This window comes from Thunnus maccoyii, chromosome 22 (assembly GCF_910596095.1).
Source record: "Thunnus maccoyii chromosome 22, fThuMac1.1, whole genome shotgun sequence".
In the NCBI taxonomy this organism is placed as follows: domain Eukaryota; kingdom Metazoa; phylum Chordata; class Actinopteri; order Scombriformes; family Scombridae; genus Thunnus; species Thunnus maccoyii.
In genome coordinates this window covers 15,731,045-15,745,208 of record NC_056554.1, presented here as the reverse complement: position 1 = coordinate 15,745,208, position 14,164 = coordinate 15,731,045, and the positions used below count along the sequence as shown (strand labels likewise).

The 14,164-nt window shown below is 41.1% G+C and overlaps 1 protein-coding gene across 1 annotated transcript in view; it reads right to left on the bottom strand.

The window, feature by feature from the left end:
• tesk1b (testis associated actin remodelling kinase 1b) overlaps nt 1-10,172 on the bottom strand; it is a 28,691-nt gene extending 18,519 nt beyond the window's left edge. The window contains exons 1-2 of the mRNA XM_042400467.1: nt 9,908-10,172; nt 8,341-9,076 (exon numbers count right to left, since the gene is read on the bottom strand). Coding sequence (XP_042256401.1) covers nt 8,341-8,541 — 201 coding nt within the window. The 5' untranslated portion in view covers nt 8,542-9,076; nt 9,908-10,172. The remainder of the gene's footprint in view (nt 1-8,340; nt 9,077-9,907) is intronic.
• Between the last annotated feature and the right edge of the window lie 3,992 nt (nt 10,173-14,164).

The following is a 14,164-nucleotide window of genomic DNA, read 5'->3' as shown; positions in this document are numbered from 1 at the left end:
TGCAGATAGTTTTTGTTTAAAGGGGCATTCCACCGATTTTACTCATGAAGTTCAGTTTGACTCATCATGGGGAGTACTACTGACTCCGGTGGCTCCGGAGGGGCTTTCTAGAGTCTGATGATGACACAGTGATGTCATCTGGGAATCTTAACGTGGGCTGGAAAGACTACAAATGTATACTGTAGGAGAAAACCTGGGGGTTTGAAAGACGGGGATTTACCAGGCAAGGGAGAGTCTAATAAAAGACTGTTGAGTTGCATTATGGGAAATGTGGGAGTCAGTATTTTTGGAGCTTTAATTATATTTACGGAGTAAAAGTCAGGATATCTTCGCCTCTGCTGTTTCGAATTTTTGCCATTGTTTTTTTAAAATCTTTCTCTTGCAAGTCCCTTAACTTTTTGAAAATGCAACATCGCAGCAGGGCCCCTTACTTTTCCTCAAGTTGAGATAACGTCTCTAATATTTCTGTACGCTCAGTTTTCATGGAGACTATGAATGTTTTCAGTGGAAAGTATTCCCAATGAAAACTGTTGACAGTTGTTGTCTGCAGGTTGTCCAGAGTAATGAGGACACTTGCTATTGTATCTTTAAAAAATGTCACTTGTTTGTGACGTTCACAGCAAAGTATTCAGGTGGAGGCGGACATCAAAAGAGCCAAATATCACAAAATCTGCTCTCAAACAAACTCGGTGTGGCGTGACACAACTGAAGATAAACAGATTATGTGTTTTTATAATTTTGGGGAGTGATATTGCAAACAAGTGAACTCTAATTCACAACAAAAACATTGCACAATTTCTGTAATACTGGCTAGACACACACACACAAACACTGCCACATTGTTTACCTTCTAGCAGGGGAGCGGCCTTCCTCGAAGTTTAGCTACAGACTACTGTGCAGCCAACATGTAGACGGAGGAAACACTCATTGTTCATCGATATAAACACTCTCACACACACTGGATCTTGAGATAAATTCATGAAAACCGGTAGCCATTACGGAAAGGAGTAGGGGGGGGGTTGCAACTGATATAAAAACAGATAATTGTGCAACTCTTGTCCAACACTTCTCTATTTTAATTGAGAAGTGTACATGTTTATTACATTTTAAGTAATAAACACGGCGGTTCAAGTGACTGACACGTATCATGTTCAGCACTCTCGTATTTGTGCGGCAGGCAGTGCAGAACATAAACAAAGCTAAATACTTTTGCTGCGAGTGGCAGCGGAGCAGGCCCTGACTGGAGCGAGGGAGGAGAGAAATAATAAGGGAAAAGTGCTACACTAAGCCATTGATGTTCAAGTCTGCACTGGCTCTCCCATACCAACACCACCATCCAATAGCAACAATCGACACACACTCGCAGAGCCTCGTAATCCTTAACACTGAAACGGATCACAAGCACACAGGAGACAGCTGGTGATGGATGGTGGTTTGTGTGTGTGTATGCAACTCCTAAGAAATCTGTTTCTTTGTTGTTGTTGTTTTATCTTTCCAGAACTGAAATTGTTCCAGCAGCCAGGATTTACCAAGAACTGATCACATCTGAACACGTCCTGATGGGAGAGTCCCGGCCGACGGCGGTTAACCAGTTTGCATCTCCTTCTCTCATGCACACGTTTAAGGGAGCATCACGGCCGGACTGAACACGATACAATGTCACTAAAGACTCTGTTTTTACCAGAAAAGACCATTAGTGTTGCAACAATATAACAATTACTACTTTTGCAATTAATCAAATGTTAAAATGTCATTAAATAGTGGAAAATGCCAACACAATTACCCAGCACTCAAGATTGTCTGATCAACTGTCCAAAACTCAAAGATTTTCGATGTGCAATTACACAAAACAAACAACGAATCCTCATATTTCAGCAAATATTCTGCATGTCAGCCTGAAAATATTACTTAAACCAGTGGTTTCCAACCTTACTGGCTTGTGACCATTTAGTCAATATCTACTTATGACACCCTGATCACAAGTTTATGGACATCATGTGATCAGGTCAAACAAGGGGTGATTTTCCTTCTTTAAAAGGGAGGTATAAGTATTCAGTATTTCACAGGAAGAGTCAATAAAGTTAACATTTGTATGACAGAATCACCTCGTGTAATCTGGGGATCTCTGAATCATTGATTTGGACAACAGATATTTGTAAAATTATATCATCATGATACAATGTCACTGAAAGTTGATATACAATAACAGTTTTTTGCCCAGCACTCATTGTGGTATCAAATGTAAAATTGGAACTACGTGCATACACACTGTACACACAAACAGTGGCACCACAGCAGTGTTTGGCAACCCATTTCCTTCACATTACCGCTCTGTCAGAGGCAGCTGACACACACACACACACACACACACACAATTAACTCCTCAATTATGTTGACAGTATTTGTCCCTAAGAGACTCTTGTCTGATTTAAATCCCTTTTTTATCCAATTACTCCCCTACAGTTGTTATCATATTTCATGTGTGAGCGTGAAAAAAAACAACCACACACACATCCATCGCTAGACTCTTATCAGGCTAATCACAGCTTGTATGATAAATCGCTGCGATGACTGGTTTTGTTATGGAGAAATTCTTTCTATGTGACTCATGGAATTGTATTTGAATTTCAGTTCTTCCTCCCGCTTTTTCGCAACAATTGCGAAAAGTCAAAACCATACAGCCATTGTCCCAAAGGTTTGATTATGCTGAGCAGACACCAGACTGACAGATACTTTAAGACTGAAGCAGCAGATTGAAACATTCTCGTACTAAAAACATTAAAAACTGTTAATATTTCACTAAAAATGTTTTGTTTGCAGGATGGGGCATTTAGAAAACAGGATATTTATTTATTCATTCATGTGACATGTTGTACCAGAGTTACTTTAAAGTTAACGTACATCTGCAGTCCCGTGACAGGTCCTATTTAAAATATACACACACAAAACATACATTTAATACATTAAAGTAATAGTTAATGTGAGGAAATACACTTATTCACTTCTGAGTTCGATGAGAAGGGTGATAATCACTCTCTCTTGTGTGGTAAACATGAATCTACAGCCCGCAGCTGCTAAACTTAGCCTAGCATAACGACTAGAACTGAGGGCTAGCAGCTAGCATGGCGCTGTCCAAGGGTAACAAAATAAGCCATGTTGGTGGGCGTGTGTTGTTTAAGGTGCAGGTGAGATAATGAAATATGATCCAGGAAATACAGTTGGAGTAACATATTTATGCATTTAAACACTTATCAGACACCAAAACACTGCACAACGGTTTCTAATACTCTCAGACAGGATTTTACAGCTTTACAGGAAAGTTATCATGGTGGCAACTATTTTATAATTCGTCACATCGATCCCGAGGTTTAAACAGCAGAAATACAACATTCACATTAGTCTCATCAGTTCTCCACCAGGAACGTGTGCCTGCATGTTTGTTATTGGCAAACGCAGCGCTTTGCCAGATAATGTCACGTTAAGTTTTCATGCAGAGATAATGTTGGTTTGAACGCAAGCCCAAAGCTCCACTTGTTTACTGCTGAAAAACCAAAACTGACCCAATTTAAAAATCAGTCTGATCCCAACAGACACGATTTTCAGAACAAATGAAACCCTTGAGTTGCTTTTCTCCAGAACTGGACGCTCTGAAAGCTTTTGAAAACAGTGTTGAGAGATTTCCATGTCTTCATGTAAATTACGCAGAAGGGCCAAATGAGAACCAAATCTGCTACAAAGCCTATCAGTTCTGTGTTTCCTTGTTCTTAGACAGCAGGTGTTATCCGCGTTAGAAAATATACCATCGACAAGAGCAGAAACAGCTGGAAAATGACGCAGAGCTCAGTAATCCAGTTAGAAATTGAATCAAGTTGTTTGCTAAAAAAAAAAAAACCCTGCAGCCCTGAGCAACAGAAAGATTAAATAAATAAATTAATAATCAACCACTTCCTGTAGATAACTGAACTATTGAGTAATGGTGCAATTTATTTGTGATTGAAGGGTATTATTGCTTTTGAGCCTTCAGGTTTTGCTGGTCTAAGGGAAAAAAAAAAAATTAAAGAACAGGAGTCTTGCATAAGGCCGAAGCTGGTAGCACACACACACACACACACAAAACTTTCCTTTGAAGAATATTAAAAGGAAGATGAAAAACAACACCTGAAGGATTTGTCTTGACACGTGTGCTCCCTTCCTTTATCCCTCTTTTTTTCCTCCCTTGCACTTATTTTTTTCCAGATTGCACAATTGCACACAGGGAGAGGTGAATAGCTGCCTGTCCGCCTGCCGCGAGCCTCCATTGATCTGCACCGAGGACCGAAGCGCACACACACTCACGGCAGGAGGCGAGAGCCTTTGTGGCCGAGTGCAGGGCATCCATTTCAAAGTCTCTATACAGTAAATGCTCTTTATGCATTTTAGTGACTGCTTAATGTATTAACCAAACCATCCTAGTGAGGTGTTTTTTTTCTGCAGGGCCTGAACTGAACCAAGATACATGAACAGACAGACAGACAGAAACTTTATTGATCTCGAGGGAAATTTAAGAGTCACGTTTAGTGAACCATGTCAGCAAACTTTTCAAATGTGACTGATAGCGGCGGTAACAATTTTGCATTTATATGGCGCTATCAAAAGGGCAAGTCGATCCAAACCAAAGTGGCGACTTGACAAGCCAGCAGTAAACACAGTGACATTTGCATGCTCATTGGCCATTCAAAGGGCAAAGCTGAAGGAGTGGCTTCACAGCACTGAGCAGCCCGAAGACTCTTTTTTTTTTTTTTTTTTTTTTTTTTTTTTAAGACAGAGAACAACACAAAGTGCCAAGAGTGAAGTCAGATCACTAAAAAAAAGAAAGTTATTTAGAGAGGCGAGGACACATTTTTAAGACTGGAGTGTACAGAGGGCAAATGTAATTTTTAGTTTTTTTAAAATATGGTCGAGTCTTGCATTTTAACATCATTCAGACCTCAGCACCACTATAAGGCTTAATTATCGCGTGAATCACTGTTGTCATGTGATAACCTGCACGATGTTGCCAAATTTCATGTTGCAACACAAGTTAGTTAGTTAATTTTTTATTTCCATGATTACATTTAGCCCAACACACATGGAATTACAAGACAACCCTGAAAAAAGCTGAAACAATTAGTCAATTTATTGATTAATCCAGCGATAGAACATTATCAGCAACAATTTTGATAACCAATAATGGTCATTTTTCAAGCAAAAACTCCAAAAAATTTGATGGTTCAAGCATCTCAAATGTGAAGATTTCCTTATTTTCTTATATGTTAGTAAATTAACAACTTTAAACATCATCTCTGGAAACTTTATCACCATCTTCCAATCAATTAGTCAGTAAAATATCCACCAGATTCAATCAATATTGAAAATAATAGTTTTCAAGCCACAACACCGACATGCAAGGTTCTCACCACCCTTAAATAAACATCATACATCCAGGTACAGACCCAAAGATCAAACAAATAACTGGAAAGAGGAAGCAGAAGAGAGCAGTGTGTACACATCACTTCAGCTCCAGCAGATCTTGGCACAACTTTCACTCATACTGAAATACGGAAGAGGCTCCCGATAATTTATTATTAAGAAAAATATATTATTGTAGGCAGTTGGACCTCTGAAGTGTTTATTTTAAAGGTTATTATAACTGAAAGTGAAGATTGAGGCTTCCTCTCCATCTTAACACACAATTCTGTGAATACTTGCATGATAAATGACCACAGTGTCAACTAGAGCAATTACATAAAAGGGAACAAACATAACTGGACTTTGACCAGAGTTAAACATACGTTTTATAATGTCCGCTTTAGGATTAATGAAGGTTTAACATTATCTGATAAGCAATTTGAATCATTTAAATTGGATGGATGCAAGATTCCTTAAAAATATAAACATGGATTTATCTGTTTAATTAGTCTAAACACTGAAACACAAACCGGGCAGAAGAGACTGACACCTGTGTTTGAAGCATGACCGATATGAGGGATATCTAGTTAGGATGTTACATAACATGGTGATACATCGCTCCAAAGTAGATTTATACATGTAGCTGTTTGCACAGTATGCCAACTCATTTTCACACAGCTTCACTCCTAGAAATTAGATTTATATGTAAAGAAAATAACATACTAAGGCTGCAACTTTCAAGTATTTTCACTAGAGATTTGCTCTTTTTTTTTTAACATTAATCAATTGATCATTTAATCTAAAGTCTAAAAATAGCAAAAAAAATGTTCACACTTTCTCAGAGAAAAGAAAGAAACAGAAATCAATTTACAATTATATATAAAAGCACAGAAAAAAATGTAAATCCTCACAGTTTGAGAAGCTGAAGGCAAATGTTTGAGCTGTTTCCTTGACAAATGAGTCAACGATGAATACAGTGTTGATTGATTTCTGTCAATCAGCTTATCAACTAATAGTTTCAGCTGTATACGAAACTCACAATAATCCTGCTGTTCAATATTAAAAATTACATTTTTCAAACCATGATACTTTGGTCGGTGCTGATGTGAAGAGAAATATTACAAAAACAAACAGCTGTACAGACTTAAAATGCTAATGCTACTGTCTACAAAGCACCGTTTTTAGACAGATTTTAAACATTATTTAGAGGTTTTATTCTTTTTTTTGTCAGTTAAAAACAAATTTAAAAAGACAAAATTACAAAACAAAGAAGAAAAAGGAGGGGAAAGTCCATCCATGAGCACTGAATAGAGTTATTTAGAAGAAGGGGGGCAGGGCTCTAACATGTAATCATCTGTCCTTTATCAAAACCAGAGCATCCAAACAGGCAGTTAATCAGTCATCAAACCTTTAAATCACACTATTGAGCAACTAATTCACCGCCCCCAGAGCACAGACTGATCGTTAAAAGATCCCCTCCAGATATGTTTTAAGACACATAAAAAAGACATTTGTGTCAACTAAAGACTTAATCTACATCTACTCCTTCTTCATTAAAAATCCTCGAGTCTTTAAATATGCAAATATTTTTCATTTCACACGTTTAACCTCTGGACACTACTGTGTACTGGAGGCTTCAAGTTCATACATGACACTTGTTTAAGCTGTATACTAGACTACGATTGGCTCCGAACCAGTTGTGATGTAACAAATCCTGCTTGTACGTAGATACACACCTTAAACTCGGAGAAACTTTCCTCCTTCAGCAATTAAATGTGAAAACAGCTTCCTAGTGTGAAACTCTGCACAGTGACGCACAAACATCCAAGTGAACTAACGATAAGGAAACACATTTTAAACGGATGTGGGCTTTAATGTTCAGTGTGCAGGAAGACGTTCATTAAATATGTAAATATGTCTAATGATCTTTTAGACAATCAGCTAATCTGCTCTATGTTCAGCAATCTGACATATTGTTCTAACCACGGAAAACAGATTGTTTCCAATTTAGAAGAATTATTCCTAAAATACACACAAAACACTGATGGTCAATAAAGCAAAAAGGCTTCAAGATGAAGCTCTTTCAGCTTTGTGACCCTCAAAACACATCTGTAACATTTCAAGGCCTTCAAATAAAATTAATTTCCATGGCTTGTTCATCAAAACAAACTTTCATATTAGCATATAATTCATGCCCACATCTCAAAGGGTGATGCAATTTGCTCCCTGGCCAGCTGCTCCTTGTGTTTTGCCATCTCTCACACCATCAGACTGGGCTGTATGTGGCCGCCACTAATGAGGCGTCGCCTGGAATTAGTCTCTATGCAAGTGAACTGCAGCGTGACAAAAGGATGAAGGCTACTGGTCCGAACAGAGATAGGGGGAGATAGGGTTACCTACACATGTGCCAGATCTACCTGCCTTGACCGTATCGGCTTACACACCAAAACACACTCTGTCCATCTTACACAGCATGTGGGTCACTGCAAACACGTGTGGACGATTAAACGGGACAGTGAGGTGTAAATTTCCACCATGACGCCATTCTCCTCCCCTAGAAAAAAATCCCCCATCATCAACTTCCTCCTGCTGTTATTCAGCATCATGCAGCTTTTCTTCTTTAATGTTTGGTTTAAGATGATATGGTTGCCATAGCTACCGCTTCTTTCATAGATGGTGAGGATCAAGTTGAGTTGCCAGGAAGTCAACAACTCACTCAGGGATGACAAGAAGTTTGACTCAGTTCAATCATCTTAATTAACCACATAGAGACATAACTTTGGTTTTGTGTAACCATGGAGACCTGGTGCATGTCTGCCACACCAGCCTGTGCAAAACATAAACAAAAGTGAGGCATAAACATCATTCATCACCCTGTTGAGACCACACACACACACACACACTTCCTCTCACCTTGAACACCTCCGAGAAGAACCCTGCGCCGATCTTCTCGCAGCTGAAGTCATCTAGGCGGGCCAGACTGGACACGGCGCTGCGCAGGGCCCGGTAGGAGGACGGTCTGATCCGGTTGGTTCCGTGGACGCTGTGCATGGGCGGCTCTGCCTCTCCCTCTCCCTCCTGCTCCGGCTCGACCCTCTCCGTCTCCATCTCCATCTCGGACACCCCGGGAGGAGGAGGAGGCGGGAGGAGGACGTGGGACGTGTGCGTAGTTTAAAATCCAGCCCGACTTCTGTTTACATTTCCCATGTCCGCTACAAGGCCACAGAGCGAGGCTCTCCGGAGCAGAGGAATGGCAAAACGCTGTGGTCAGCCACCGGTTAGACCTAATTCCCACTGTCAAATTCCTGCACAGCTCCGGAACAAGCTTGTGTCTGTTTGTTTGTGTCTAACGAGCTACGCAGATGCAGCGGTGCATCCTGCAGAGTCAGTGCGCAGTTTGGGTGAAGCCCCTCATGCCGTGCAGCAGAGGAGGCTGTGCCGTTTTATTAACTGCGCAGGCTGCTGCTGCTGCTGCTGCTGCTTCTGTCTTGGCAGCGGCTTCTCTCTCTCTCTCTCTCTCACTCGGTTTCCTCCAACTCTGCTCCTCCTGCAGGGGAAAAGGCCGGGGCTCCCCTTCTGGTTCCACCAATTGAATCCTGGGTTTCCAGTGCGCACGGAGCTGCCTCACTGCCGCTGCAGCCTATTAAAACTGGTGGAAGGAGAGTGAAGAGGGGGGCGGAAACATGGGGCGTTAATTCACTAAAATCATAAAGTGTGAGCATCTGGTGTGACTGATCTGCTACTAAAAACTCCTGCTTTCATGCACTGAATGCGATGACTATAACTGGAACAACTGATAATATCATAATCTGATCAGTGTAGCACAGATATCTCTTAAAAAAAAACCCAACTCCGACGCACAAGGCTTGAAGGCATGATTAGGCTTGATTGCGCCTCTCAAATGATGCTTAACGTATTTTCTCTCCGTTAGTTTTAGGGTTAAATGAGATCAGCACACGCACATGATGTAAACAATCAAGAAGAATCGAGAGTTGAACGTAAATGGAGCTGTTTGTCACGTTATCTGCACTCCAGTGATATCAGCCATGGATGCAGCGAGATATCACCTCTCATTTGTTAAAGCCTGCACTTTGGACACACATGCGCTCTTTAAAAACTGATCCAATCACTCTCATAGTATTCAGTGATCTAATTATAGTCGCTCGGTCGTATTAGGGGGTCTCTCCTTAAAAAGCCCCCCGGGGCAGGCAGCGCACATGTCGCCTGCAGGAGCCTCCTGATGCTCTGCAGGAACCTGCGTGCTGCGGATCTCCACGCAGCCGGACTGCGGCTTGTAAATTATGGATGCCAAAAAAACTGAGCCGAGTTTGTGAGCTCGTCTGTCACGAACTGAAGTCTCCCTCCGGATACTCAAAAAGCACGCACATATTTCAGCTTCACGATTCAAAGTGAAAACGCTGACGCACAACTGCGCCCAAGAGATAGAGATAGAGAGAGAGGGAGAGACTGGCGGACTTACCTGCTGGCCTCCTCTGAAAACATAACCTCCACATGCGCCGGTGTCCTCCGCTCAGCCCCGAGTGCTCAGATCAGCTGCGGCGTCCGGTTACCGAAGGCTTTATTTTACTAATTAATCATCTTTGTGCGCCGCCTTGAACCGCCTTCTCTCTCTCTCTCTCTCTTACACGCACACACACACACAGTACGGTTTCGTTTTCCGTCCCCGCCGTCGCTCCTCTGCGCCTGCCCCGCTGTTGGTTTGGTTGCATGAAGAGGAGCGGTGACTTTTGCTGTGCTTTATTGGAGGCGGCGAGGCGGGGCGGGTCCACACGTGATCACCGCAAAAATGCACCTGTGGGGGCGCCTGAACTGACACCGAGCTCACCTATATGTCTGGATCCAAGCTTGTCTTATTAAGAAAGGGGCTCCAAAAGGGGCTAAAAATCAGTTTTTACAGAATTTAGAGGCTTTTCAGAACATTTACTACAACCATTATTAATGATTAGATCCTCTCTGGGTTCTTTATGCTGATTTATTTGTTATTATAAGATCTCAGAAGGCTGTTTGGACCTGTTCATGTACAACAATAACCTTGATATATCACTCAGTGCTTAGTTTCAAGTCTGGCTCAAGAGGATGAAATGTTCTTCAGTTGTTGGAGTCATGGTAGGCTTAACCTGTCAGGGGCCCCCGTGCAAAGATTTGTTGTTGGGCCCCTGTTGACCACCCACTGCTCCGCATTGTGTGTTCTCTATTGCCTCAAAGTTCCCATTAGGTACAGTGCACACAGACTTGGCAGCTTCATTTTACACCCAGAGACCAATCAGTTCTCCAGTATTTGAGGTCATTTAAATTTAAGAATGTGCACCGTCTCAGCAGCTAATATGAATCTTAAAACTATTCTTCTCTACAAGGTACGCAATAAGGTAAGAATGCAGGACTTGTCAAGGTTGATTTTGTACTTTAGTGGTACAAATTCCTTTACAAATCTGCAATTATTAAAACAACATGACATGTAGTGAACCTGAGGCTTTTAGTTGCTCACTTTCCAAGGTGGAAATCCAGTCAAGATGCCTAACAAGAGAGGAAAGACAAAATTATTTTGTTTGTTTTTTCAGATTTCTCTCATATTATGGAGAGTTTGACCTCTAATACTGTTAAAAAAAACAATCGAAATGAAGCAATCTGAAAAGGAAACATTGCTCACAGCTCCAAGACAAGTGTGAGGAGGGTCACAAGTTTGACTGGGATGAAGATGGTCAAACACAAAAAAGGCTGGGAACCAGTGTTGTCTTGAAAATAAATGTAGTTCAGCTAAACTGATATTTATCAAATGAATTTGAAGCTTGAGCCCAAAAACAGAATCAAAGACCCCCAACTCTCCACCTGGCTATCTATAAACACGCTCAGTGGACACTTTCCAGTTGAAATACTGCAAAGTAGCCTGATGGGAAACATTTAAGTAGTTTTTAAACAAGATTTTAACTAATAAATGCCAAGTTCAGTTGGGATGTACTGGCTGGAAACTGGCCCATAAAAAAGGATGAATTATTAAAAATTGGACTTCAGCTTCAGATATTTTTACTAAGACGCTCTGAGCACAGTTAAAATGAACCCCATGTGAACAAAACAAGTATGACAAATGGCCGTTTTAATTTTCAGTGTATTTATGCAGCTGCAGACGCTCTTTACAGCTGATTGTGAATATGGTGTCTACGGGGGCACCCGAGGGTGCTGGATGCCAGAGAGGCATAAAAACGCCTGTCGTACAGCGTGGAGCCATCTCACACCTCACAGCCACATACTCAGAGCGTTGACACACTGTTAACACATTTAGCTGGAGGTGTGTGATTCTCTCGAAGCGGTGCAGGTTTATGTCTGAAGTCTGTCACTGTGTTATTTATCATTTATCAGTTTATTAGCTCCGTCCTCAAGCCAGAGGTTAAAACACTAAAGTCTCACATTTGACGCCGATATTAATGTGAACCATTTATTATTTAGTGCAGCTGATCACTTATTCATTACACTGAATGTTATATTTGTTTTGAGTTGGGCTTCAGTGAGCGTGTGTGTGTGTGTGGGGGGGGGGTTATGTGCAAGCATTCATGCATGTCTGTGTGTGTGTGTGTGTGTAGGTGTACGACAGGGGATTATGTTGACCCCGGCTGACCTCTTTAGGTTGTTTCAAGGTGACTTTATCACCTTGTAGAACTTCATACTCCTGGACAGAGATTAGTTTCTGTTGTCTTTATAGACTCAAATAACTAAACTATCTGTGAGGAGCAAACTAACTAACTAACTAACAAAAGTTCAACAATGGCTGCGAGATTGTATTCTTACTGTACTTCTACTGTTCAATTAAAATATCTTAATTAGTTTTTTGTGCTTTCACTTTTAATTTATTGATATTTGCATCTTTAAGAGCCTCTCATAATGTTTTTCTGGGGTTAGTCTGATACATTTTAACTTGTCTGCTTCCAGCAAAAATGTTATTTGCTTTTCAAGATTCAAGATTTAGTTTATTGTCATTTTCTTGTGTATTTCCATACACACAAAAAAATGAAATATTCCTCCCAGCCCACAGCAGTGCAACAACAACAGAAAGGATAAAGATATACTGAATATCTAAAAATTCCCTTTAAAAAATGATAAAAACATAATAAAACATAAATCCCAAGAGAGGAAAATAAAAAAAGAGCAAGCAGTTAGGAGCAAATGCATTAAAGTGCATTTAGAGAGAAAAGTGTCTTGGTTGGATGTTGACAGCTCCTACATGTCAACAAGTGACCAGCAGTGATGGGGGAGTGAAATAATCCATTTTGCTGTCCAGAGAACATTAGAGAACATGATTGTTGGAGCTGCTGGTTTGTACGGGGCTAACAGTTAGCCTAGCTTGCACTCCTCCGCGTTTGCCCCAAACTAATGCTCAGCTTTTAGTTGGATACTTTTAAATGACAGCATGTCTTCTTTGTCTTTTATTCTCTTTTACTGCATTTGTTTTCTACTTTTAACAGTGTGTCTTTCCTTCTGCTCTGTTGTTGCTGTTGTGTGTAACTTCATTTTGTCCATTTGTTTATCTGTGTAAAGGGTCTTTGAGTGCCTTTAAAGGCGCTGTATGAATAAAAAAAATGTCTTGTTTTTTCATATGATTCACTTTTTCTAGTTTTAGTAATTCCTGTGTTCAAATATTACTTAAAGTCAGTCTTGATAGATGGATTTAGGACTGAAAACAACACAGGAAACAAGTCCAGTCCAGGACTTTATTGTTCTATCCCTCACGAAATCTGATATGTTCTCTCCCAGAAACCAATTTAGATTTGATCCAAATCAAATATGATTTCAGTCCACTAGCAGGAGGACAAACTCATGATTTATTGAAACCAACAGATCCAGTCAATCATTTCACTTCTTTATGGCGAGACTTAACCTACATGCAGCATCGGGGCCTCAAATCAATGTGAGCCCATCTTTCTTATGGCCTCACGATACAGAAAAATGTATTTTAATGAGGTGGGCTTGTGTGGTTCTCATTCAGATCCCCTGCTGAGGAGTTTTAATGACACCCGGTAGAAAAAGAATCAATAGCACGAGCCTGCTGCATCCAACACCTGAGCTGTTCACATTCATTGTATTCAATGCAGGACTAAATCAGTCACAAGTCTTTTCAACCCAAAGAAAATTTTTGGTATCAAGAATTGTGTATTGACTCGTTGAATTTACTGCAGCTATAAAAAAATTCCACTTGAATAACTCTACAGAGCTCTGGACAGGACCCCCGCTCTCAGTTCAGTGTCCAATGTAAATAAATCATCAAACACTTGCCTCCCCTGCATCTAAAATTCCAATTTCCACCTATACATCCAGGTCTGGACAGTCAGCCAATCTATATGCTGAACCTGCTGTGTGTCCCATCTGACCATCCCGGCGGTGGTGACCCCCCTCATTACAGCTCGTCTGTGGGTGCTAACGATCACAGGCAGCCAGGTGGGGGGCCAGGGGCCTTTATAATTGGTTTTTGGAGCGCACCAGCTGTTTCATGTGCCCGCACGCCGGTCCCAAAAGGAGGAGCAAAGGGGGGTGAGGGAGTGGGGGTGGGGGGGGGGGCGATTGAAGAAGTGGTGGATTTGCCACATGGCCCACCACACCCCCGCCCCTCTTGCACTCCCCCCCACTTACCCTCTACCTCCACCCCTCCTCCCATCTCAGATGAAAGACTCCTGCCAAGTACTTATATAAATAACTGGAGATGCAGCCATTGTGATCTGCACTTTTCAAA